Consider the following 25,769-nt stretch of genomic DNA (forward strand, 5'->3'; position numbering starts at 1 on the left):
TCTTGTATAATTATAGAAACCTTCTCCTTGTACTTTCCCAAATCTATAGTCCATTTTCCACATGAATTTCCTTTATTTCAATTTCTTCTCTGAAGTTTCCCTTTACCTTTTTATTCTGACATATGGTTTTCCCCTGAAAGCATGACAATTCTCAAAGCAGTGGGACTCTGGGCAGAAAGATGTCTTCCTTAGCTCTCATTGCCATTTACAGATCGTGCTCCCTCACCCCCTAATCCCTCTGGTTTGGGCAGTCTTAACTTGGGTTACAACACTTGCTATCCTGAATTGATGCAGATACCTATGCACCATAAGCTGATGCTTTCTCATTTCTAGGCAATTTTGATTTTCTGCCTACTATCATTCCTCCCACTTTAACTGAGTCTTTTTCTTGCAGTACCTCAGTACATATTGTCTTGGCTCTCTCTCTTCTATATATTATTTTGCCATCCATTCTGATTTAGCCACTTGCTTCTAAGGTCATACCTTTTTTTGGTATATATTCTTTTTTTAATTTTTTAAATTATCTTTATTTATTTATTGGATTGAGACAGGTAGAAATCGAGAGGGAAAGGGGTGATAGGGAGGGAGAGAGACAGAGAGACACCTGCAGCCCTGCTTCACCACTTGTGAAACTTTCCCCCTGCAGGTGGGAACCAGAGGATAGAACTTGGGTCCTTGCGCATTGTAACTTGTGCGCTCAACCAGGTGTGCCACCACCTGGCCCTGGTCATACCTTTTAACCTTGTAAATATCAATAACTGCTACCCCACTACAACCCCAATTTTACACTTCACTCTCTCTGAAAAATAAATTTCTGTTTTTTATTCTAACTCATACAATCCAGATACCAACAATGTGCTCTATCCAGGACTTTGACCTCACCGCTATTTCATATATTTCACATTTCCTTGCTGTCCCCTGGACTGTCTTCCTTTACTTCATTTATCTATGAGGTTATCTCTTTCATTGCCTACAGGAATTTGCTACCGAATCATTAGTCCTACCCCACCTAATTCACTATAAGTAGCAAGTCCTAATTATCTATCCCTCATCCCTGTTTTGTCATTTTACATATAATGTTTCAACACACTATACGACTTTTTAAAAAAAATAGAGACAGAGACAGAGAGAGAAAGAGACCATATGCCCTTCTTGTCTCTACTCTCAGACCTTTTCACCAGCTTATCTGCTTTTTCCTTCATCCCTTGAAATGACCATTCTGAGTCCCTTCTAGGAGGGCTGCCTAGCTGACAGATGGCTCGTGCTTGTCTGCTCTTCCTCCTTTTCCCTGCTGTCCCTGGGAGCTCCCACTCTGGCCCTGCTGACCCCGTGGGGAGCCACACATGTTCACTTCTGTCTCTGCTATCAGCACTACAGCCAGACCCACCTCAATCCTGTGCTCACTCTTTGTCAAGAGGAATAATGATTTCAGATACAACAACACAACAGTCCTGGATGCTGTTACAAACTCAAGATGTAGCTTCAGGTAAGCCTGCCATAAAAGGGACAGTACTTTCTGTCTGAGGAAGAAACACACACACACACACACATACACACACACACACACACACACACACACACACACCACCTATTCTCCAGCCCTTTTCTCCACCCTGTATCCCCCCCTCCAATAAGAACAGAAAACACTAGAATTAAAAAAAAGAAAGAAAGAAAGAAAGGAAGAAAGAAAGAAAGAGACCACACAGCAATCCTTCTTTCAATGTGATGGGGGGCAGGCTCAAACTTTGGTAACGCAAGCATATGACTTACCCAATGAGCTATTTTGCCAGCTTTTTAATATTGTCTCTTACTCCTCAAAATGTAAACTCATGGCAACAGGAACTTTTCTCTGTCTTTCTTAAAACCTTTTACACACTTTAATCAATGTTTTCCAAATGGTCATTGTTGGAAAAATATTGAATATTTAGCACTTTTTGAATTGCAGTTTAAATTACAGAATCAATTTTATTGTAAAATTTCAAGTGTTATTTCTTTCTTTAAAGTGATATATAGGTGGGAGCAGAGAGCATAATGTTTATGCAAACAGATTCTCTTGCCTGGGACCCTGAAATCCCAGGTTCAATCCCATGAATACCATAACCCAGAGCTAAGCTTTTTTTCTTTTTCTTTTCTTTTTTTAAATATTTATTTATTCCCTTTGTTGCCCTTGTTGTTTTATTGTTGTAGTTATTATTGTTGTTGTCATTGTTGGATAAGACAGAGAGAAATGGAGAGAGGAGGGGAAGACAGAGAGGAGGAGAGAAAGATAGACACCTGCAGACCTGCTTCACCGCCTGTGAAGCGACTCCCCTGCAGGTGGGGAGCCGGGGTTCGAACCGGGATCCTTATGCCGGTCCTTGTGCTTTGTGCCACCTGCGCTTAATCCGCTGTGCTACAGCCCGACTCCCTTTTTTTTTTTTCTTTTCTACCTCCAGGGTTATCACTGGGGCTTGGTGTTGCTACTTTGTATCTACTACTTCTGGTGGTCATTTTTCATTTTTATTGGATAGGATAGAGAAATTGAGGGAGGGGAGGGTAAGATATGGGGGAAGAAAGACAGAGACACCTGCAGACCTGCTTCACTGCTTGTGAAGTGACCCCCCCAACTGGTGGGGAGCCAGGGTCTTGAACCCTGATACTTGGAGTCCTTGTGTTTAGTATTATGTGCACTTAACCTGGTGCGCTACTGCCTGCCCCCTAATAAAGTGATATATTACTAAAGCAGATTCTATCTTTTTCATATTTCTGTCCAAGTTTAGGGGCTTAATTTACATATTATATTCCATTGGGAGGAGACACACAACAATTAAAACAAATTGAATCTAGAGTCCTGTGTCACTGTCTTGCACTGTATGCTAACACAGTCCTCTGAGTTCAGCTATGATAGAAATGATAACTATGGGCCATCCATCAAACCTGAAAATCTGAATGATGTACTTAACAAGATAGAAAAATTTACATATCTGTCTTAAGAAGGAAAAAATCAAATTACTAATGTTCACATAAAATTTTCACTGTATGGGCAGTTCCTTTAATAGTAGTAAAGTAGTTAAAAGGAAGAGAATTGTAAATACATAGTCAAAAAAGGAAAAGACATTCTCTACTGTGAATGTAGAGTAGAAGACTCCATTTTTAAAATAATTTTGAAGCTGTGGTATTTGATTGGCATCCATTCATTAATGGATTATTTGGCCATTACGGAATAATTACTGCAGTACTGGCATTCATTATGCAATGACGTAACATGAAGAAGCCTGCTTTATGGGAATTAGAGAATAATAGAAAAACTCATATATAATAGAACCCTAAAAGGTGTGATTTGAAAGGGAACAAATGGAGTTCTATGGCAGTAAAATGCAGAAGGATGTCACTTCAAGGGGAAACAAGGAAGATCAGAGAAAATTTTCTTGAGGAATTTGCTGGGTTCTTTCATTACACATTTTTATCTCTGTTCTGTCTGGGTCTCAAATGTTTGCTGTCTGTTAACAAACACAGTATTGTGAGGTTACTACTGAGAGTTAGCCCTTTCAGTAAAGACTGGGAAAAAAGTGCAATCCATTCATAGAAATAAAATAGTCCCCCAGTACCAAACACCCAAATAGCAAACCATTCTGTTTACTACTTGCCTTCCACTGGGGTCTCATGTATCTTTGTCTCCCTACATTTAACAATCAATTTCAGATTCAACCCCTATAATTCTGCTCAAAATCCCCAAGTATATACTATATTTGAATGTGTAGCATGACAGAAGGAAGAGAGTGTCTCGCAACACTGACAGGCCATGTTACAGATGCATTTTGGTATGCAGCTATATAACAGTTTACTCATTTGTGCTATCCTGGGCTATTTACTACACAGCATCCTCAAAATCCTAGATAGGTAACTAAAGGCAAAGTTCTCAAATTCAAATCCCTGAAAGAAAACCTGTATATAGTGCTACCACTCTGATGGGGAGTTTCTTGAGATATTTCTGAGTACTTTGTGCCTCGCCTGTCAACAACAAACTCTAGCAAATATAGTCCAATTTTGGTGTACTCTTTATCTTAAACTCTTTAGCAAAAGGAAAGAAATATTTAATTTGGGGGTGGGGGTAGATAACATAATGGTTATGTAAAAAAGACTCTCAAGTCTATGTCTTCAAAGTCCCAAGTTCAAACCCCTGCACCACCATAAGCCAGAGATGAGCAGTGCTCTGTGTAAAAATAAATAAATAAATAAATCTAACTTAGTCAGCAGGTAAAGAAAATACATTGATTTTCTGATGTTAAAAAAATAAACGGGACTGATGCTCTAGTTTCCCATTTCTGTCTCTCATTCTCTATCATTATATCAATATCTCTATATCTCTACATTTTTTCATTATCTATAAACAAGCAAAATGAAACCAAGAGGGGGATATACGTTTCAGTGATAAAGTAAATAATTTCTGTGTAAGCGGTCCCATGTTGGATCTTTTGCATTGCTGAGTAGTTATAGTACTCCCACCCCATAAAATATATATTTAAAAATGAAAATTATATAAAAACTTAAACACAAAAGGAATTGATAAATGCCTCATATAAGGGATAAAGCATGTCATATGCTACCTCCTGTCAAATCCAGACCTGAAGATTGTAAAAAGTTTTTTTATTTAGAGTTAACAATATTTGAAAACTCCTTTGCAGTATAATAGTAATCCCTCATTCTGGAAGCATGCAGTTTTCTGCCCAGCCCCTTTGCCTACACACTATTAACATCTAGGAGTATTAACATCTAGTGACATTTCTAACTTAACAAACATTTCCACACTGCCAAGTAGTTAACTTAGAAGCAATGCTTATCTTTTTCTTTTTACATCAAAATCAAATATATATTTTTTAATTTCTTTTTAATTTTTAAAAAAATTTTCTTTATTATATAGAGACTGTCAGAAATCAAGTGGGAAGGGGGAGATAGAGGGAAGAGATACAGAGAGACACCTGTAGCACTTCTTCACTCACAAAGCTTTCCCCCTGCAGGTAGGAACTAAGGGCTTGAACCTGGGTCCTTGTGCACTGTACCATGTGCACTCAACCAGGTGAGCCACCACCTAGCCCCTCAAAATCAAATATATCTCTAAGAGACAACACTTATCCAGATAGTATTGCCAACTGACTTTTCATACTGTTCATAAATCATCCCTCAATAATGATAAAATCAATTTATGCAACCTGTATCTTACCAGAGAGCAATGACCTCTGGCATTAATGTTATTCTTTTATTTTATTACTGAATCAATAATGATGGACAAAATTGTAGGATAAGAGGAGTAAAATTCCATATAATTCTACCACCAGAGTTCCCTATCCCATCTAAGTAGTCAAGAGTCTGCCTTGGTTATATATATCAATCTCATGTACACTTTAACAGGGAATTCTGGGATACAGCCTTCACCTGTGCTATATTGCTAGCATCAGAGCACAAGTATATCCTCAAAACCCTTCTTCTTGTCCGCCTACCCTACATCAGCCACACTGCCACCATTGCCATCCTATCCCCATCAGACATTACTATCCTGTACCACTGACTTCTTCAAGAGACATCAAACACGCTTCATCCTCTGATACTGAATCTAGTACTGAGATGATTTAGTTCTTGTATTTTCTTTTTTTTTAATATTTATTTATTTCCTTTTGTTGCCCTTGTTATTTTATTGTTGCAGTTATTATTGTTGTTATTGATGTCGTTGTTGTTGGATAGGACAGAGAGAAATGGAGAGAGGAGGGGAAGACAGAGAGCAGGAGAGAAAGATAGACACCTGCAGACCTGCTTCACCACTTGTGAAATGACTCCCCTGTAGGTGGGGAGCCAGGGGCTCCAACTGGGATCCTTATGCTGGTCCTTGTCCTTTGCACCACCTGCGCTTAACCTGCTGTACTACCGCCTGGCTCCCAGTTCTTGTATTTTCATTACCAGTCTCAGAGGTCAGGCATAGTGATTGTGTACACTGGTATCCACCTCTTACTTAAGAAGCTTGTGGCTGAAGCCATCATCACAAGGAATATTTCTTTTCTTTCTTTCTTTACTTATTTATTTTTATTTCTAAACAACATTCAGAATGTGAAATTGAATCTCTTCTTACTGAATCCCTTCTTAAGTATCCCTTTTAGTGTTACAGTCTTCCAGATAAATTCCCTTGAAACTTGAGCCCCATCTATCATATTTACAGGAACTTAAAAAAATAATAATGCTTCACTTGTGTTCAGTTCACCACAAAAAAAAAATGTACAAAGACAATAGAGCATTACCTTGGGAGGTATGACTTCTATTAAAATAGAGACTGACTAGGTTGTTTTTTCTGCCAGTAATATGGTTCGGCTACAATGATTTCTTTGTTTCTGACTAGAACAGCCAGTTCCACAGCAATTCCTGCACATCCCAAAACTTTTCTACATTCTTTGTTCTACCGCAGTCAATGAATACCTTACCCTACTAGACATAACCATATTGGTCTTGAAGCCTTTCCTTCTTGATCAGACATTAGAAAATGCATGCTATAGTCTCGAGTTATTATGCTACCTCCTGTCAACCCAGACCTGCAGATTTTAAAATTTTTATTTATTTTCTTCATTTGGTGTAAACTATATTCTAAAACTCTTTTACAGCATAATGGTTATCTCTTATTCTTTAAGTATGAAGCTTTCTGTCCAGTTCTTTCTCTACACAGCAGCTTTAACAGTGCTTGGGGATTACATAAGATATGGTCATCACTAAAACAAGGGAAAATGTTTGTACTTGAAACTATATTTTGGTTCACTTTCAAAGATAAGATGCTGATACCTTCTATCTGTGTTAAAGTATTGATATAAATCATAATTATTTTTTTACCTTTAATATAGCTTAAAATAGAAACATTTTTCTTTGCATGCAAAATATTAAAGAAGTCCTATTTAAAAGTCACTGTAAACTTTATGTACCTAGTAAAACTTACTTGGCACATTTCTTCAGAGCTGACATATTCCTAATCTTCTGCTTTCTTCATTGTCAGCCTTTCACTATGTTTTCAAACTTGATTTCTCCATGGATTTTCAATTTAAACTGTCCTTGGCAGCAAAGTTCTATGTTTCCTTACTCTATACTACCTGAGAACTGTGACTTGAGGTGTGCAGCAAATATCTAGAATAATCAGATTTCACTAATCTGGAGTGGCAATAAACTTTGTTTTTAATAAATGTATAATATTTGTTGATTAAAACAAAACAGAAACACTGGGGAAAACTTAGAATAGTTCTCCCAGATTACATTAGTAATAATGATTGCTTCATTGATAAGGTCAGCATGGAAAGTCCACCTTCTAAGACTAAGTATATTTTTTTCCAAAAAATGAAATTTTAGACTTTGAATAAGAACATTCAAAATAAAAAACATCTTTTAAAATGATCTTAGGAGAGTCAATAATATCACCACAATTTAACATTGCAATTTTAGTGGATTTATTCATATTTTGTAAACTTTAGTTGAAAACCTCCTAAAATAACTCAAAAAAGATAATTTTAATATATATACTTATTGGTAGCAGTTTTCTGACAAGAATCAGCTTAGTATTTTTGTGGAAAGTACTTTTGTTGAAATTAGAAAAACCCAAAGGAGGTAATTTAGATTTTCACTACATTTTCTTTGATATATAAATTATACTAATTTACTTACTATGAAAACATAAAAAAGGTCACACTCAGATTGATTCTTATATTGAAATAATAGTCATTTCAGTCCCTGGAAGCAGTTTGGCAATGTTTTTGTACATAGTCATTCACTTACAGACATTAAATGTGAGCTGAATAATTAAACTAAATTCAGCCAATTCATGTCAGAAGTATGTACTTTTCTGTGAGACGTTTTATATTTATTTGTGGAAATTAGCAGTTTACATAGCAAATTTAGGTGACTGAGGCTTTCAGGTACTAGTTTTAGTTCTCGGCACTACTATAAGCCAAAGCTGAGCAGTGCTTTAGTCATAACAAACAAACAAAAAAGGTAAAGCTAAATTTTAAATATGCATACAGTAGACTCTCATTGTGACACACCACAGATAACAAAAACAGAATTCAGTGTCATCTGTCCATATTTTGGAGTTCACCAAAAAGTCATACAAAGCACTTTGATATTAGGCAGTTCCCCTTTAAGCAATGGTCGTTGGTGTTTTTCCTTGCTTGTCACTTTCCTCTGTGAAAGTATTTATATTTATAGTTAAACATTTTTCTCTTTTTAAATATGTACTTGTTCCCTTTTGTTGCGCTTGTTGTTTTATTGTTGTAGTTATTCTTGTTGTTGTCATTGTTGGATAGGACAGAGAGGAATGGAGAAGAGGGGAAGACAGAGTGGGAGACAAAGATAGAAACCTGCAGCCCTGTTCACCACTTGTGAAGGTACTCCCCTGCAGGTGGGGAGCTGGGGGCTTGAACTGGGATCCTTATGCCAGTCCTTGTGCTTTGCGTCACCTGTGCTTAACCCACTATGCTACCACCCACTCCCCAATGTATTTATATTTAATAGTTATAAACTGGACTAAGAAACCACTAAATAAAATAAATTCTATTTTCATATGTTTTTGTTCCTATAATTTGTTTCCATTAGTGATTTAACATTTTGTATGATTTTAAGATTACAGGGTATGGTTTCACAGTATAGCTACTACACATTGCTAATGACTTACAAGACTGCATGGGCACTCCAGCCGTACAAGTTTACATTAATTACATCCTCTCAACTTTGACTTAGTAAGTGGGTGGGATGATCTACACAATGGAGCATTGAATAAGTTTGGAGATGATCTATAGGGAAATTAAAGACTGCAGGTGGGCATATCTCATATTTTCTTGCATGTGGGGAAGGTCAGAGCAGAACCTTCCAAGGCCCAGGATAAAAATTCATCTCACAACTGGAAGATAGTCTATAATAGCCACTAATTGTTGTGAATCAGAATAACAGATGTAAAATCTGATTACAGTACTTATTACAAGAAATCATTTAGAACTTATTCAGTTCTTTAGTTTGATTACCTATAAAATGGGAATAAATAGAGCACATACTTCAGTGAGATGTAGGTATTAAGGGATATAATATTGTTATAAATTTTTATACTGTATGTCAAAGTATTTGTAATACAGAAAATACTTCATAAATGTTGATTAGTATTATTCTCATAGCATTGGTATCTTGGGTATGCGTGAATGTGTGATTCTTCTGTCCCTGTGCTCCCCACCCCCTTTTTTATTATTTCAAATAGAGAAGGTGAAAAACAAAGAGAAGAAAGACATCAAGGCAGCACTTTACCATTGGTGACATTTTCTTTAGTGTTGTGGTGCTCCCATATAGTGCTGGGACTTGAGCATGGAGGATTACACATTACCAGTAAGGTGCACCCTTCTGCTGGGTGTGCTATCTCCCAGCTTCTAGTGTCTTTCTTGCAATTCCAAAACCTATGACAGAATCTGACACAAAGTTGCTGGTGCTTTATGAAAATATGAACAAAGACTAAATTGATTATAATAGTTTGTCTTTTCATTACTTTTTTCAGTGGTTGGTTTTAATGACCGCAAACCCATGTGAATAGAAATAGAAATTATAACTAGAAGTAGAGTATTAAAATATAATACAAAGATAATTTTCTCTAAATAGAAATTAGCTTTAAAATTCACACTGATAGAAGCTGAGAAAAGAGTTCATTATGCACTACAAAGTGCTTGGTTTGCCATATATGCAGTCAAGGTTCAAACCTAACCATTACTGCAGTGGAAGAAGCTTCATTGCTGTGATATCTTTACCTTCCTTGGTCTCTGTCTGAATAAAAGTCATCCAAGAATAGTGAAACCATGTCAGTGACAGAAAGTTAATGAAAACAAATAAAATATACACAAGAAGGCCAGAAAGTGGCACACCCAGTTGAATGCACGTGTTACACAAAGGCCCTGGTTCAATCCCTTGATCCCCATCTGCTGGTAAAAGGCCTCATAAGAGGTGAAGCATTTGGGGGCTAGGCAGTAGCACAGCAGGTTATGTGCACATGGTGCAAAGTGCAAAGGGTCCCAGTTCGAGTTCCAGCATAAGGATCCCAGTTCGAGCCCCCAGCTCCTCACCTGCAGGGGGGTGTGGCTTCTTAAGAAGAAGGTCTGAAGGTGTCTATCTTTCTCTCTACCTCTCTGTCTTCCCCTTCTCTCTCAATTTCTCTTTGTCCTATCTAACAACAACAACAGCTATGATAACACTAATAATAACATCGATAAACAACAAGGACAACAAATGGGAAAAAGACTGCCTCCAGGAGCAGTGGATTCACAGTGCAGGCACTGAGCCCCAGTGATAACCCTGGAGGAAAAAAAAAAAAAAAGTGAAGCAGTGCTACTGGAGTCTTTCTCTTTCCCTCTCTACCTCTCCCTTAAAATATTTTAAAATTTGAAAAATACACACCAAGGATAAGAGAGCAAAGTAACTTTTTAAAGAAAAAATAAACTGTCACCAATAAAAATTATTACAGAAATTTTAAAACAAAACTAGTGTTAGGTCTCAGCCAATAGGAATCTTACCTGGAAAGGTATCTGCTTCACTATGAGCACAACCCAGAGTTAAATCTGGCTCCTACCACACTGGGTGAAGTTATCATGCTATAGTCTCTCTCTCTTTCTCTCTCTCTCTCTCTCTCAGCTTTTTCTTTTTTAAATTTGTTGTATTTACTATTGGATATGAAGAGAAATTGAGAGGCATAGGGGAGATAGAGAGGGAGAGACAGAGAGAGGCCTGCAGTCATGTTTCACATGAAGCTTCCCTCAGCCCCCCAGCAAGTGGGGAACTGGTGTTTGAACCTGGATTCTATTCTCTGTAATGTGAACGCTTAACCAGGTGTGCCACTGCCTGGCCTCCTGCCTCTCCCTTTTTAAGCCAGAGCATTGCTGAGCTCAGGTTTATGGTGGTGGTTCTGGAGACTGAACCTAGGTCTTTAGTTGCCTCAAGCATGAAAATCGTTTTAATCATTATGCTATCTCCTAAGCTCTGTTACCTTTCTATCTGAAAAAGTCAGCACCAGATGATCACACACACCCCACCCCCTAAAAAAGTTTTAAATCTATATTTTGCTCTTTGATAAAAATTTTGACTGCAAAGACAAGAGACAGCTGTTAGGGTAGAGGGACTAGAAAAGCAGAACCAAGTGTTATTTTGTTAAACCTTTTTTAACAGAAGCTGCATTTTAAAGAACACTAGATCTTTTTGGATTCAAATTCTTTTGAAGATTAGAGCTGACTAGAGCTTATTTGCTTAACTGCTGGATTCTAAACTGAACACTATTGTTCTCACTTTACATTTGAGTCTTTTGCTTCAAATGATTTATTAGGAACTATTGTGTGTCAAGTTTTGGAGATACAAAAACAACAGGCACAGTGTCTGTCCTCAAAGAAGTCACAGGTAGGTGTTAAGACAAAACATAGATAAGGAGCCTGGGATTCTTTGGGAAGAATTTGTGCCACGAGGAGCCTGAAAACAATGGGAGACTTGAAAGTTTCTCAGGAGGTAAATGTGGACAAAAATTTGAAATGATGACAGTCTGAGGATACTCAAAGAATATCCCAGACTTCCATCATATTGGCATTTTATTAAAAGGCAGGAGTAGATTTGAAGTCATTAAGAACAAAGTGAAACAAAAACAGAAGCGTTTGGATGTTTATATCTGTGTATATGTGTGTGTGTGTTGTATGTTTTATGTTTATCTATGTGTGTGTGTTTTCATAGGATTTTACCACTTGAGGTTGACTTTTTCATGTAGAGAGAGACAGAAGGAGAGAGAGAAAGATACCACAGCATCTAAGCTGCCTCCAATATGATGGTGACTAGACTCAAACTCAGGTCCAGTGCATGACATAGCAGGTATGCCATCAAGGTAAGCTATCTTGCTAACCCTCTTTAACACCATGATTTGATATTACTTACTTGCCACTATTTGAGTGCCTTGTAATTCTTTTCTTCCTTGGTACTTGTAAGAATTTAATAATCATTAAACAGCAGAGGAGAAACATTTCCTAACAGTGATACTAGCTTGAAAACCTATGTCATCTTTCCCAGAGAGGATTAAACTAGAGGAAAGATAGTGAAATGTCTTAAGTGAGTCATAGAAATATGAATTTAAGGGGCCAAGCAGTGGCACACCTGTTTGTGCACATATGTTGCCATGCGCAAGGATCTGGGTTTAAGCATTTGGTGCCCAGCTTTAGGAGGGTGGCTTCAGCAGTGATGAAGCAGTGCTGCATGTGTCTTTCTCCCTTTCTCCCTCTCCGCTTCAATTTCTCTCTGCTTTATGAAATAAACTAAACATTTTTTTTAAATGAAAGAATTTAAAAAGTGTATAGTTATTTTATTAGAATGACTTGCTTTGGTGATAACAGCTTATTCTAGTCCCTCTCAGGTCAATTTCTTCACTGCTTTATTTTTCCTTACCATATGCCTGAAACATACACATTCATATATATATTCATGCTCTTCAGTTATAATGTAGACATCACAAAAGCAGGGACCTAGTTCTCTGCTATATTTCCAGTACAAAGAACAATGATTTTGCTATCTCAGCATAAACCTTTGACTTGGAAAGACACAATCCCTTAAACATTTTCTTTCCAGTGTAGACCCTATAGAATGGCTCCCATCAAGAAACATGGCAAGGTGGCTTTCTGCCATCAGTGAGGTGATTACCAGAGAATCCACCCTCAGCATTCATAAGGGAATCCATGGAGTGGGCTTCAAGAATCATGCTCCAGAGGGACTGAGAGTTGCAGAAATTTACCAAGAAAGAGATGAAGATTCCACATCTACACACTGATACCAGGTTAAACAACTCTCTCTGGATCAAAGGAATAAGGATTTTCCCCTAACGTAACCATACTATGTGGTTGTCCAGAAAACACAATAATCAAAAAATTTCACTGGGATAGTGCTCCTAATTTGCCATGTGTGCAACCCAGGTTTGTTTGAACCCTCCATGCATCACAATGAAAGAAGCTTTGGTGCTACAGCCTCCTCTCTCTCCCTCCCTCCCTCTCTCTCTCTTTATCAGAAAAGTTAAAATTTTTGATACTAGTGATTAGGTCAGCTTCTTGAGAAAGTCTGAATTTAATTGTTCAAGTTAATAAAAATACATAAAAAATAGAATAATTTTTCTATAATTTGTTATTTTATAATCAATGTATCTTAAAATACATACTTAACATGTAAGTGAAAAATATTTAAATGTCACACAGTCTTCATACCAGCAAAGCTAGTCCAATGCATAGGGAAGGGCAACAACAGAAACTGTGAGCTTCGTATGTACAAGATATGTCTTTTTTTTCTTCAAAAATATATTTCTGATTTCTCTTGATTTGTAATTATCCCATTTCATTTTCAATTCAAAGTTTAATAAGATTTCTGGTATGTATGTATACATATATGTATGCATATATTCAGGAATTATGTATATTTAAAGCAAATATATATTTTAAATTATCAACTGGTAAAATTACTCAAGTCTTTATATTCCTTCTACATTTCAGAGTACTACATATGTTTCTAACACTTGAAAATGTCCTGTACTTTTTTAAGTCTCAAAAAAGAGTATTGGAATTATAATTAACAGAAAAAATGGTGACAGGGGTGTTGAGTGGGACAGGGAAATGACTCAGAATGTAGAGCTCATACCTCCAGCCCTATGTTTGATCCAAACACCAAGGACAGTACCAACAGAACTCTGTGAAAGATAAAGCAATATAGCAGCGTTTTGGTGTCTCTTTCTATCGCTTCCCATTTCTTTCTAAGTGTTCATCTCTAAGTCATCTTCTTTAAGATAGAGTGTGTATATGGTGAAAAAAATTAAATAAATTAGGAGACAACTCAGCAGTATTGCACATATAGCTTCTGGGTTCACTCACTGGCATTGAGAAAAAGTTATAGGATTATTAAGGCACAACCTCTTTGCATAATTATGCTAAATGTAATAATACCTGTTTTTCCCTCTGAAAAAAATTACATAATTTTCTTTCTTTTATAAAAAAAATTGTTATGTTTTATTTATTTATTATTAGATAGAGCCAGAGAGAAACTGATAAGGAGTGATGCAGATAAAAAGAGACAGGCACCTGCAACCCTGCTTCACCACTTGTGAAGCTTCCCCCTGCAGGTGGGGACCAGACATTTGAACTTGGGTCCTTGTGCACTTAACCAGGTGTGCCACTGCCTGGCCTCCATCATTTTCTAAAAAATATATTACAACTGTTTTTCAGTCCATCTGCTGTTTACTAAGACATGAGAAACTGATAGAAAATAAATGAAGTCTTGTCTTGAACTAGGAACTAATCTGACAGCAAAATAGAATTTACTTATTTATTCTTTCATTCATTCAATGAATGTATATTGTCATCTACATAGCTAGTATTACTACAGCTGGAAAGAGAACAAAGTACCTCCTCTCATGAGTTGTAATCTAAGTTGTTGGACTAGAAGAAGTAAAAAACAGCAAACAAATGCATAGCATCCTAGGAAGGCTATAGGCTATAAAAGAAAAGGATGCATGGTTAGTAGGCCAAATAATCTTGGGAAGGAGGGTAGTGAAGTCCTTTCTTATAACCTGATATTTGGGTAGAGATCTAAAGGAAACAATAGAGAGAATCAGTAAAATACTTCACAGAAACACATCCTAAGAAGAGGACTAGAATACTTGGTGCATCCACACTATACCAAAAACATTTGTTACTGGAACAGTGTGAGAGATGGAAAGATGATAAGGAGGTGAAATTAGGAATCAGCAAACTATTCAGTCATGGAAATATTTGGTTTTCAATCTAAATAGATGGGAAACATGTAGATTTCAGAGTGGAGTAATTGACAGAGCCTGAGGCACACTTTATAATGGTTAAGTTTGGCTTCAATTGGAAACAAGGAAACCAGTTCAATGTATATCCAGTGGTCAAGAAAAATGACATAAACCAAAGTTGTGAAAATGAAAGTGTGAATTGACAGTGGAATGTGAGAAAAACAGGAATCAAGGATACTACAAAAGTTTTATTTGAAGTGATGAGGAGACTAACATATCACTTACAGAAATGAATGCAAAAGGAGTAAGGTTGATGGAGAAAATGGAAAGTTTGGTTTTGAATAATGAAGTTTAATTTGGGGTATAGGTCAGAGATGTTGAATGGGTAGTATGAGATCAGTTAAAAGGTCAGGGTTGAAATGGTATTTAATATCCAAGACTGAATTTGCTTACCTGAGGATTCAGTATGTAAGCATAACACAGTTTAAATAAAGACCGAGTCTGAGATCACTCTTATATTTGGATGTGAGACTTAAGGAACTAGCATATATCTAAGATAAAGAAGGTGCTTGAAGACATTGTGGATCCAGGATGTCAAGAAGTGTTTCCAGTGTGGGGAGGGGGTTGGTCAACAGTATCAACTCACTGATGGTAGTTGATGAAAGCTGAAGACTAAGAATTGGCCTCAAGATTTGACAACTGTGAAATCAAGGTGCTATTTACCTCCTTGGTTTTATTGAGATAACACTGACATACAAAAATGATTCTGTTTAACATGTACAATGTGGCAACTTGACCCATGTACATAAGGCAAAATGATCACTAAAGTAAACTACCATATCTTTCACCTCACATAATTTTCAGTTTGTTGTGGAAGTGGTGAAAACACTAAAACTCTACTCAAACAGCAACAAGCATACAATCCCAAACTGTTAACTATTATCACCAAATTATACATTTACCCCTAGAATTTATTAATCTTATAACTGAAAGTTCATAGCTTTTGACTAATATATTCCCCACTTTCACCACCATACAGCCTCTAGAATGAAAAGGAAAGTCCTGCTGTGCTAGACCAAAGAGGTAAGAAGTGGAGACAAGTATAGACAATTCTTTCAAGGACATTTGGCATAAAAGAAAGTGAGAAATAAGCATTGAGAAGTATCACAAAACATGTACTAAATGACATAGATAGTAGAAAAACTGATATTCCAAGAGAGTGTGGAAACAACCCTTAAAACTGAAATTCAAATAAGGTGTAACTTCTTTGATTCCATTGGAATTAAGTAACTTTTATCTGAGGAAGTATATTTGTTCATGGTGATTTTTCATCTTCATATATATACATACTAGAGAGATGCTTTATATATATATATCTCTCTTTAGAGAAAATATTTTTAATGGGATGATAATAGAAAAGTAAATAGTAAATGGTGGGCACTGTCTTTCTCTTTTTCTTGTCTCTTCTTATGCAATCTTTACTTTAAAGACTATAAACATTCTTGTGGCCCTAAATGTCAGTTAAAATATTCATACTATTCGGTTAATAGCATGGTGTTACTCTACCAGTATTCTGATTTACTGACATGCTTCAGGATAAAATAGTATTTGTCTCAAAATAATCTTGTTATCAGAAGGAATGGAACTGAATAGGTGAAGAAATTAAGGAAATTGGCATCGAGTTAAAAGTTGATGAAACGGGGCCGTTTGGTAGCCCAGTGGCGTAACTTCACATGGCATGAAGCACAGGGACTGGTGTAAGGATCCTGGTTCCGGCCCCTGGTCCCCACATGCAGGGGGTTGCTTCACAAGTGGTGAGGCAGGTCTGCAGGTGTCTGTCTTTCTATCTTCCCCTCCTCTTTGGATTTCTCTCTGTCCTACCCAACAACAACAGCAATGACAACAATAACAATAAATACAACAGGGGCAACAAAATGGGAAAAAATGGCCTCCAGGAGCATTGGATTTTAGAGGAAAAAAAAATGTGGATGAAATGGGTCAGGGTAGATAATATAATGGTTATGCAAAAATACCTTTATGCTTAGGTCCCAGGTTTAATTCACTAACCCTTAATTGAGCAATGATCTAGTAAAAAATAAAGAAAAAATGGAATAATGATACAATTACTTATACTATTCTTTTATATTTATATGAAAAACTCCTAAGTAGAAAGTTAAAAGACATCTAAACTGGAGGGGTAGATAGCATAATGGTTATGCAAAGAGACTTTCATGCCAGAGGTTCCAAAGTCCCAGGTTCAATCCCCTGCACCACCATAAGCCAGAGCTGAGCAGTGCTCTGGTAACAAAAACGAACAAACAAACAAAAACATCTAAACATACAAGTGTAGTACCCCCAAACAACTCATTAAGTGTTGAAATTTCCCTTAATCTGATACTAGGAAAATGAACTCTATTTAGGGACAAGAATTTTTTCTAGTATTTTTTTCAAATCTTATCGGCTGTTCTGCTCTCATGTATATCACACATATAGATCAGTTTTTTAGCTGATTAGGCAGGCCATGTCTCAGTTGTTTTAAGGTATGAATTTGAATTCTTATTGTCAAATTAACTTGGAGGTCTAGATATTTTAAAAATGAAATCTTTATTCTCTTAGAAGTCCCCTTACCTAAGGCAAGCATAAATACTTCTAAGAGCACTTACGCTTTAAATATTTTTTGAGTAAAGAAAAATTATAGTTACAGACAATCCATTTGGTTTTTAATTTTGTTGCAGTAATAGTTGATACTTTCAAATGTTAATTTCTGAGAATTTTTTCTTATATGTATCTCTATAAAAATTAAAGTAGAAGGAGTTGGGCGGTAGCGCAGCATTTAAGCACAGGTGGTGCTTAAATGCTATTTGTGTTTGTGCAAACCACAAGGACTGGCATAAGGATCCCAGTTCAAGGCCCTGGCTCCCTACCTGCAAGGGACTCGCTTCGCAGGCAGTGAAGCAGGTCTGCAGGTGTCTATCTTTCTCTCTCCCTCTCTGTCTCCCCCTCCTCTTCTCTCCATTTCTTTCTGTCCTATCCAACAATGAAGACATCAGTAACTACAACAATAAAACAACTAGGGCAAAAACAAAAGGAAAATAAATAAATATTTTTAAAAAAATTTTAAAAATTAAAGTAGAATAGTTTTAACCTTTTATAATTAGCAAGTGCATAAACAGCAGTACTGCTCCATTAACTCTTCAAATATTAACTACTGGGTATTCTTTCGTTTTTTTCCCAGTAGTTCATTAACCACTTTATAATGTTATTACTGTTATTGTCAGTAATTTCCATCATGGAAAGTTGTAAACAAAATCCAATAAATTCTTTCTAGATAAAAATATGTTCAAATGTTATTAATAACATCCTCCCTACTCAGTATTCTTTATTAAAAGCTCATTATATTTGGGAACCTATAAAATGTGCTTCAGAAATGAAACAACTCCAAGTTAGGTTGCTATACAGTTTATGATTTCTTTTCCTTGACTTTATTGCCCTCAACATTTCCTTGGTGTAAACTACTAAGCAAGGGAACAAGATTTCCTTTGTAACTGATACCTAAACTTCAATTTCCCTTTAAGCATCTAATTTGCACTGTGAAGACATATAATTTGAGACATGTAGCTATATCACAAAAGTATAACAGTTTACGCTGATCTCTAATTTTCTGAGTTGTACTAGCTATAATTTAAATTTTTTGCATGTTTTCTAAGTGCAGTGCAGACCAATATACATCAGAAACCTTTGTATATTGACAGAGCTTGGAAAAGGGTGTCTTGTTTAGCTAGCCATTCCCTTTTCAAAACTGCAGGTGCAAAGGACCTATTCATGACATTTGCTTCAAATTAGTTTAATAGTTAGAAATATAATACTATTATGTGGGAATTTATTTAATCCTTAAAATCACACTGAATATTAAAAATATCTTATTGTCTTACCAAACTTTAGAAGTAGGACTTTTTTCTTTTGCCAGTTTATTCCAACAAAATACACTCTATAGAGAGAGACAAGTCTGTGGGTCTCTACTCACATTAACCATATTTAGAGAAATGCTTTGTCACTTAAAACATGATGAAATTATGCTCGATGAAAAGATCACTACTAGAAATGTGCATTCAATTTGTAGATAATTAACAGTGTATGTGAATTTACCCTTTGTCTTCTTTTATGTTGTCTTCAAAAAAAAGTTGCACTTTTTTTTGAAGTCAACATAAAAGCCAATGACAACAAAAATCCACAAGGTAAAAATTCTTCATATTGGCCCTCATTCCATATAAATGGGTAAATCTCTTTGAAGCAAGTACTAAACTATTTAATATGTAACAAATCAGTAATGTTAGCTGTGTGTTTCCATTATAAAAATGTAAGATTATTGCTTTGACAGTTTATCTTCAGGCAGAAGCTTGAGACATTCATTGAAACCATAGGAATAAATTTTGTCTACACAACAATTTTGACATTCATGAAACCAAAGAGGTCAGATGACTAAATACCAAAAATTTTCTTTACTCATTTTTATAAATCAGAGCACTGATCAGCTCTGGTTAATGGTGGTGCAGGGGCTTGACTATGGGACTTAAGAGCCTCAGGCAAGAAAGTTTCTTTGCATAACCATTATGCTATCTACCCCTCCCCAAATTTTTATTTTAAGAAATGTTTAAGTATGACAATTACATTGGCAAATGCATTCTTGGCCTAGATTTAAGACCAGAAAGGACTCATACTAAATTGATGTTTATTACTGTTATTCATTTTACAGTTTTGCCATTTGCTTGTTATCTCTTATAATTACTTTTATTTGCACTGATTTAAAATTTCAAAGAAAAAATATTTTCATATACTATTAAACTAACTGCCAGAACATCTTTTCACACATCTAACTTAAACTTATATTGTGAACTGGGGGGGGGGAGTATTATTGTTCATATTTTACAGAGGAGTACATAAATTTTATAAAGTAGCCTCTCCCTGGGTAGAGGACCTGTTTTAGCCTATTAGAACACAGAACTTGCATATCTGAGGCCCTAATACCATTATATACCAGAGCTGAATAGTATCTCTCTCTCCCTCTCCCTCTCTCCCCCTTTCTCATATTAAATAAATGAATAATCTTGGGGGGGGGGGAAGATCAAGAATCTTCTTCAAATCAAGGTTCTTCTAACACATGTAGGTTAAATTTCCTGGACCAAACCCTGTCAGCACTGGCTTGGGATGCTAATTCAAGAACAAACTGGGATATTAGTTTCAGTGAGCTATCAATTAACTAAGAAATTACGGCAAGAAAAAAATCAATTAAAGCAAGGATATTTCTCAGGCATGTTTAGTTCATTTAGGCTGAGCCTGTGATAGAAGTAACTTGTATGCTGACATTTTTTTTTTTAATTTTTTATTTTATTTTATTTATTCCCTTTTGTTGCCCTTGTTGTTTTATTGTTGTAGTTATTATTGATGTCATTGTTGTTGGATAGGACAGAGAGAAATGGAGAGAGGAGGGGAAGACAGAGAGGAGGAGAGAAAGACAGACACCTGCAGACCTGCTTCACCACCTGTGAAGTGACTCCCCTGCAGGTGGGGAGCCGGGGCTCGAACCGGGATCCTTATGCCGGTCCTTGTGTTTTGCGCCACCTGCGCTTAACCCGCTGCGCTACAGCCCGACTCCCGCTGACATTTTTTTTATTCTGAGGATGCAAAACCAGAAGCCTGGAGAGCCATCACAGCAATTTATTTTCAGCCTTCAGTCATATGCCAGTTGTTAGTGGACCCAAAAATCTGGAAAATCTGGGGAGCATAGCCAAGAATCCCTTCAAAGGCAATGGCTTCAAGAATAGAAAAGAGCCTCTACATGAGCTTCTGTAGATATCCCCTTCTACCTTTTGAAACTTCCATTCTATTATAACCCCTAACACTCAGAGACACAAGGTGTCTCCTCATGTAATTAGTTATTGCTGTCACTCCAAGCCAGTATCCCTGCCCGCTTGACAGCTAGTCTCCCTGACCATCTATGAAGAAAGGGGTGCTATCACACACTAGCCCCTCTGAAGATCTCTAAGCAAATCGAGACTGAAACCTTGGTCACTTACCTGATGGGGATGCTCTTCAGAACAGCCCAAGGTCTTTCGAAAGAGGAAATTTAAAAGGAAAGAAGAAAGAAGAAAGGAGAAAGGAGGAGGAGGAGGAGGAGGAGCAGGAGGAGGAGGAGGAAGAGGAGGAGGAGGAGAAGGAGGAGGAGGAGAAGGAGAAGAAAGAAGAAGAAGAAGAAGAAGAAGAAGAAGAAGAAGAAGAAGGAGGAGGAGGAGGAGGAGGAGGAGGAGGAGGAGGAGGAGGAGGAGGAGGAGAAGAAGAAGGAGAAGAAGAAAGGAGGAGGAGAAGAAGGAGAAGAAGAAGAAAGGAGGAGGAGAAGAAGAAGAAGAAGAAGAAGAAGAAGAAGAAGAAAGAAAGAAAGAAAGAAAGAAAGAAAGAAAGAAAGAAAGAAAGAAAGAAAGAAAGAAAGAAAGAAGAAAAAAGCGACTTACCACTCTGGCCCAGTCCAAGAACAACTGAAAACACCCAGGCCGCCCTAAGGAATGGGGCAGGACCTCGCCGGCAGTTTTGAAGGCTAACAAATGTGGCAGTGAAAAAAGCCAGGGCCAAGCGGCACATAATGCAAAGCAGCCTGCACTGCACCCGCCGCCTGGTTGCTATCCGGATGCGCGGTCGCGCCTCCCAGGCGCACCTCTGGGCCAGTGGGCCAAGTGTCGCTAGGAAGTTTCCTGCAGGCCCGTCAGGGGGACCCAGTCTGGAGCAACCCGTACAGGTACGTGTGCCTGGGCACCGCTCGGCATCTCAGGGGCCCCGCGGCCCTCCCAGCTCAGCTCCGTGGGACTCAGCTCTTCGGGAGAAGCACCTCCTCTTAATACCAATGGCCGGGGCTAGCTAGGGCTTTGCAGCCCGCTCTGGGACAAAGAAGAGCTTTTGTTTCTCTCCAGCGGACGGGGCTTCTGCTGCATAAATCAGCTGGGGGTGGTGGGGGGGAAGAGCCCAACACAATCAAACCCAAACAAAGCCCGAAGCTGAAAAGAAAAGAAAAAAAGAAAACCCCGGCCTAATATATATTCACTGGGTGATGCTGTATCTTAGGAGCAGACGCTGGCGAGACAGAAGCAGGGGAAAAGTTGATGGCGCATCAGTCCGCGCGAGCTTCTTCCACAGGTGGGCAGGGAGGACAAGTCCACTGAGTTGCAGTCTTTGCAGCTTTGTCAGCTGAGCAGCGGGCAAACTCGAAGAGCCAGCGTCTTGGCTGGCTAGAGAGGCAGCTTGGGGTGCCAGCAGCCTAGGGGGAGGTGTCTCCAGGAGCAGGAGCGCCTTAGTAGCCCCCACCGGCGGCCGCAGACACAGAGCCAGGCATCTCTACTCTCAGTGGAGCTGGGAATGGAGAGCACTCCCAGGAGCGCTGGACTCCAGGTTCCGCCGGGGTGCAGGAGCCGGGCCTCGCAGGGCGGGAGCTTCTTTGCCCTCTTCTGTTTGACCCCAGTGCGCGACTCCTGAGTCCGGTCTTCCACAGTCAGCGCAGCTGGTGTGATCTGGAGTTGCGCCGGGCTAGTGGGCAAGGGGAAAGAGACCCGTGAAAGGGCGGAGGAGGAGTGGTCCAGGCCTGGCCGTCTGGGGGTGGGGGCCTCCCAATGTGCGCGGTAGCGGGGTTCGCTCAGGGGCCCTGAGTTGCTAGGAAACCGCCCCACGCTATAGAGCGCCTCTCCTGGGCAGCTTGAAGGCGCGCTGGCGGCCCGGCTGCTGCAGCAAGCAACAGCGTGGGCGGGACATTGGTAAGGCATGAAGTCACCACGGCCTACACTCTTTCTTTGTTTTGCTCACTCCAGCTTTTTTTTTTTTCCTCCCCCTTGCCTCGGATCGTTGCCATTCCCATCGTTCAACAAGAAGTTCTGATGCGTAGCTGCATAACCAGAATCGCCTGCCCTGTTCCCTTTTCCCCTTCCTCCTCCTCCTCTGGGAATTCCTGCACCCCTACCGGGTGTGTGACTCTCTCAGCACGAGTGGCAGCTGCGCTCAAATCGCAGCCTCTCTTTCACCCTTTCGCTGCACGCTCCTTTGTCGGGGATACTCAGTGACCCGCAGCTGCAGCATAAAAAGTGAAGTCCCCGGGGATGGGGGGGGGGGGTTCTTCTTGTTGTCAACACCCTCTCTTAGGTGGATGCTGTATACTGAACAACTGGCCTCAATTTCTTGTGGCTTCACCACCGCTCAGAATTCCAGTCCTTGGTTAAATAGTTTTGTACTTTCCTGGTTATGATGGTGGCCACTTTAGCTTAATTGCAGTTGGTCCTTGACCTTAAGCGTCACCTCCCTGAAAGGAATGAAGGGCTGCAAAGCAGAGAGAACTACAGAGAGGAGATGGGAAAGTGTTTCTGCCTGTTTGCAGCTCCGAAAATTAGATCTGAGCTGAGTGTATTATGATGGATAATTGTCAGGGAAGCAGTATGTCTCCTTGGGTCATTACACTACTGTGTGTGTGGGGGTGTGTGGTGTGTGTGTGTGGGGGGGGGGCGGGTACTCAGTCCCCCAGGTTGAAAACAAGATACTGTGTGCAGTCTGAGACACAACCGTGAAGATTATCTTTTTTTCCTCTAGGGGCAGAAGTGGGTCTCCCATGGTGTAGTCTGACCTTATTTTTCCACTAGTAGTCTTCCAGATCTCTTTCACAAAGCACCGCCTCTTACAGGCATCAGACTAGTTCAGCCAGGTCAAGGTGAAATATGAGGGAGTTTCATTTGTTAAGCAGTTTCCATCTCCATATTTGGAATAAGAAACAAGTAGGAGGTTTTCTCCTTTTTTCTTTCTGTTTTCTAATTGTTAACCAAGTGAATGGAAAGTACCTATTTAATAAACCACAACATTAACCCCCCCCTTTCAGGTGTGGACTATACTCTCATTTGGACATAGAAAATCAGCTAAGCAAAGCAGAAACCGAGTTGGAAAATTACAAGTGCCCTGGGTACTTACAAAGCAAGTGTAATGTTTTTGAGAGACCAAAAGTATGACCCAAATCTGATAAACAGATTCTTCTAAATACAACTGCAGTTTTGGCAGTGTGGTGCTCTAAATAAGTAAAATTAAATCTAGCAGCTTCATTGCCAGTTTTCTTTCCCTACTTCTGAGTTTGAATTTGGTAGTCTTGAAGCAAGGACATGAAAATTAGTGAAGATGGAGTTGAGAACTAGAAATTAGAGCAGAAATGAAACATTCACTCTCTGATTAGTGACTCTTTGATGAAGGTAACCTATGCATTTTCCAGAGATTATTTTACAGTATTGAGCAATACAGTCACTCTTCAGAGGGTGGAGTGCTACCATAAGGAGACTAGCCCATCAGTAGTCCATATGGGGGGGTGTGTTGTAGATCCACTCTGTACTGTAAAGTGACTGTCTCAACAGTTTCATAAGATAGTTGTTAATGGAAACTAACAGTATAAAATAAAATATGTGCTGGAGCTCACGTGGAGTGCCTCCAACCTTGTTGTTATTATTGTTAGTGTTGCCATTGGCGTTGTTGTTGGATAGGACAGAGAAATCGAGAGAAGAGAGGAGACAAAGAGGGGGGAGAGAAAGATAGACACCTGCAGTCCTGCTTCACTGCTTGTGAAGTGATCCCCTTGGCAGGTAGAGAGCTGGGTACTGGAATCAGGACACTTACGCAATTCCTTGCGCTTGGTGCCATGTGTGCTTAAGTTGCTGCGCCTATCCCCTGGCCCCAACCTACTGATTTTCATAACATTTAGCTTTTGGATAATAATACAGGCTTAATTTAGCACTAATCCTGGTGCTTTGGTTGGCAGTATTAGTTACTGCCATAGGTACTTTTTAAAGAAACAGTTCAATTATAGTCTAGTCCTAGTTTTCTGTTCCTCTATATCAGCTATATCAGACAGTAAACTAGTTTATTTAGCCTTTAACGTATCCAAATGATATAGAGCTGTGATTATGATTTTTACTATTACTATTAATCAATTATTAATTTATTAGCTTTCTGAAACTGCATATAAGGCAAGCCTATAGAAGTTTATTTTTAATAATACTTTTAAAATATTTAAAGTTGGGAGAGAATAAAAACCAGATCATCATGTTGGCACAGGCACTTCCAGGGATTGATCCAAGAACTTCATGACTGAGTATCCAAGGCTTTATCCATTGTGCCACCTCCCATAGAGAGGAAAGAGCAAGTCTGTTCATTGATCATCCCATATCCCTCCAGATTCATCACAACATTGCCTACAGTCAAAATTGCATCTGAGCAGTGCTTGCCTTTCCTCAGCCTATAGGCCTGGAAACTGGCCTTACCAACCTCCACACCTGAAGGACATTAAAGGTGATTTACAAGAGATAAACCAGTTTGCAAATTTGAGAACTAAATGGTGCTTCCAACCCCACTTAAGCACCTGTGTAAACAATAGGTGATTCACCTCAGAAGAGCCTGTCAGGCAACACTCTGGGAAATGTTTACTTGTAAGAAAGAATTAAATGACCTACAGACTTGGAAATGCAAAAGAAAAGAAAAGAAAAAAAAAAAAGACCTCTCACCTCTGGTTGTCTGGGATCCTGGGGTTTTTAACCCCAACCTCCACAGTGAGAATGTACATAGGGATATGTAATGAACTTAACCTGACCTGGAGGACTCTGCACACAGGACAGACCAAGAACACCTTTGAAAGAGGATTAGAAAAAAAAAAAAGATGAAGAAGAAAAGGACACATGGGGCTGGAGGAGGGAGTTTTGGGAGGGGATATACCTCCTCCCACATTGTACATTTTTTTTATTTAAGAAAGGATTAATTAACAAAACCATAAGGTAGGAGGGGTACAACTCCACACAATTCCCACCACCCAATCTCCATATCCCACCCCCTCCCCTGATAGCTTTCCCATTCTCTATCCCTCTGGGAGCATGGACCCAGGGTCATTGAGGGTTGCAGAAGGTAGAAGGTCTGGCTTCTGTAATTGCTT

The 25,769-nt window shown here is 38.7% G+C and overlaps 1 protein-coding gene and 1 long non-coding RNA gene across 3 annotated transcripts in view; one reads left to right on the top strand and one right to left on the bottom strand.

Moving 5' to 3' along the window:
- Window positions 1–21,430, bottom strand: part of ITGB8 (integrin subunit beta 8) — a 113,226-nt gene extending 91,796 nt beyond the window's left edge. The window contains exon 1 of one of the 2 annotated variants that reach the window (XM_060196113.1): window positions 21,292–21,430. Coding sequence is in view for 1 of the 2 variants with exons in the window: in XM_007532261.3 (XP_007532323.1) it covers window positions 21,292–21,418 (127 nt within the window). In the remaining variant the exon portion in view is untranslated. The remainder of the gene's footprint in view (window positions 1–21,291) is intronic. The other variant, XM_007532261.3, reaches the window with a different exon arrangement.
- Window positions 21,431–21,438: 8 nt separating this feature from the next.
- LOC132539893 (uncharacterized) lies at window positions 21,439–25,466 on the top strand. Its single transcript, XR_009551179.1, has 2 exons — window positions 21,439–21,572; window positions 24,902–25,466. It is a non-coding gene; the product is annotated as an uncharacterized LOC132539893 (long non-coding RNA).
- The last annotated feature ends 303 nt before the right edge of the window (window positions 25,467–25,769 follow it).

Source organism: Erinaceus europaeus, chromosome 8, assembly GCF_950295315.1.
Source record: "Erinaceus europaeus chromosome 8, mEriEur2.1, whole genome shotgun sequence".
Classification (NCBI taxonomy): domain Eukaryota; kingdom Metazoa; phylum Chordata; class Mammalia; order Eulipotyphla; family Erinaceidae; genus Erinaceus; species Erinaceus europaeus.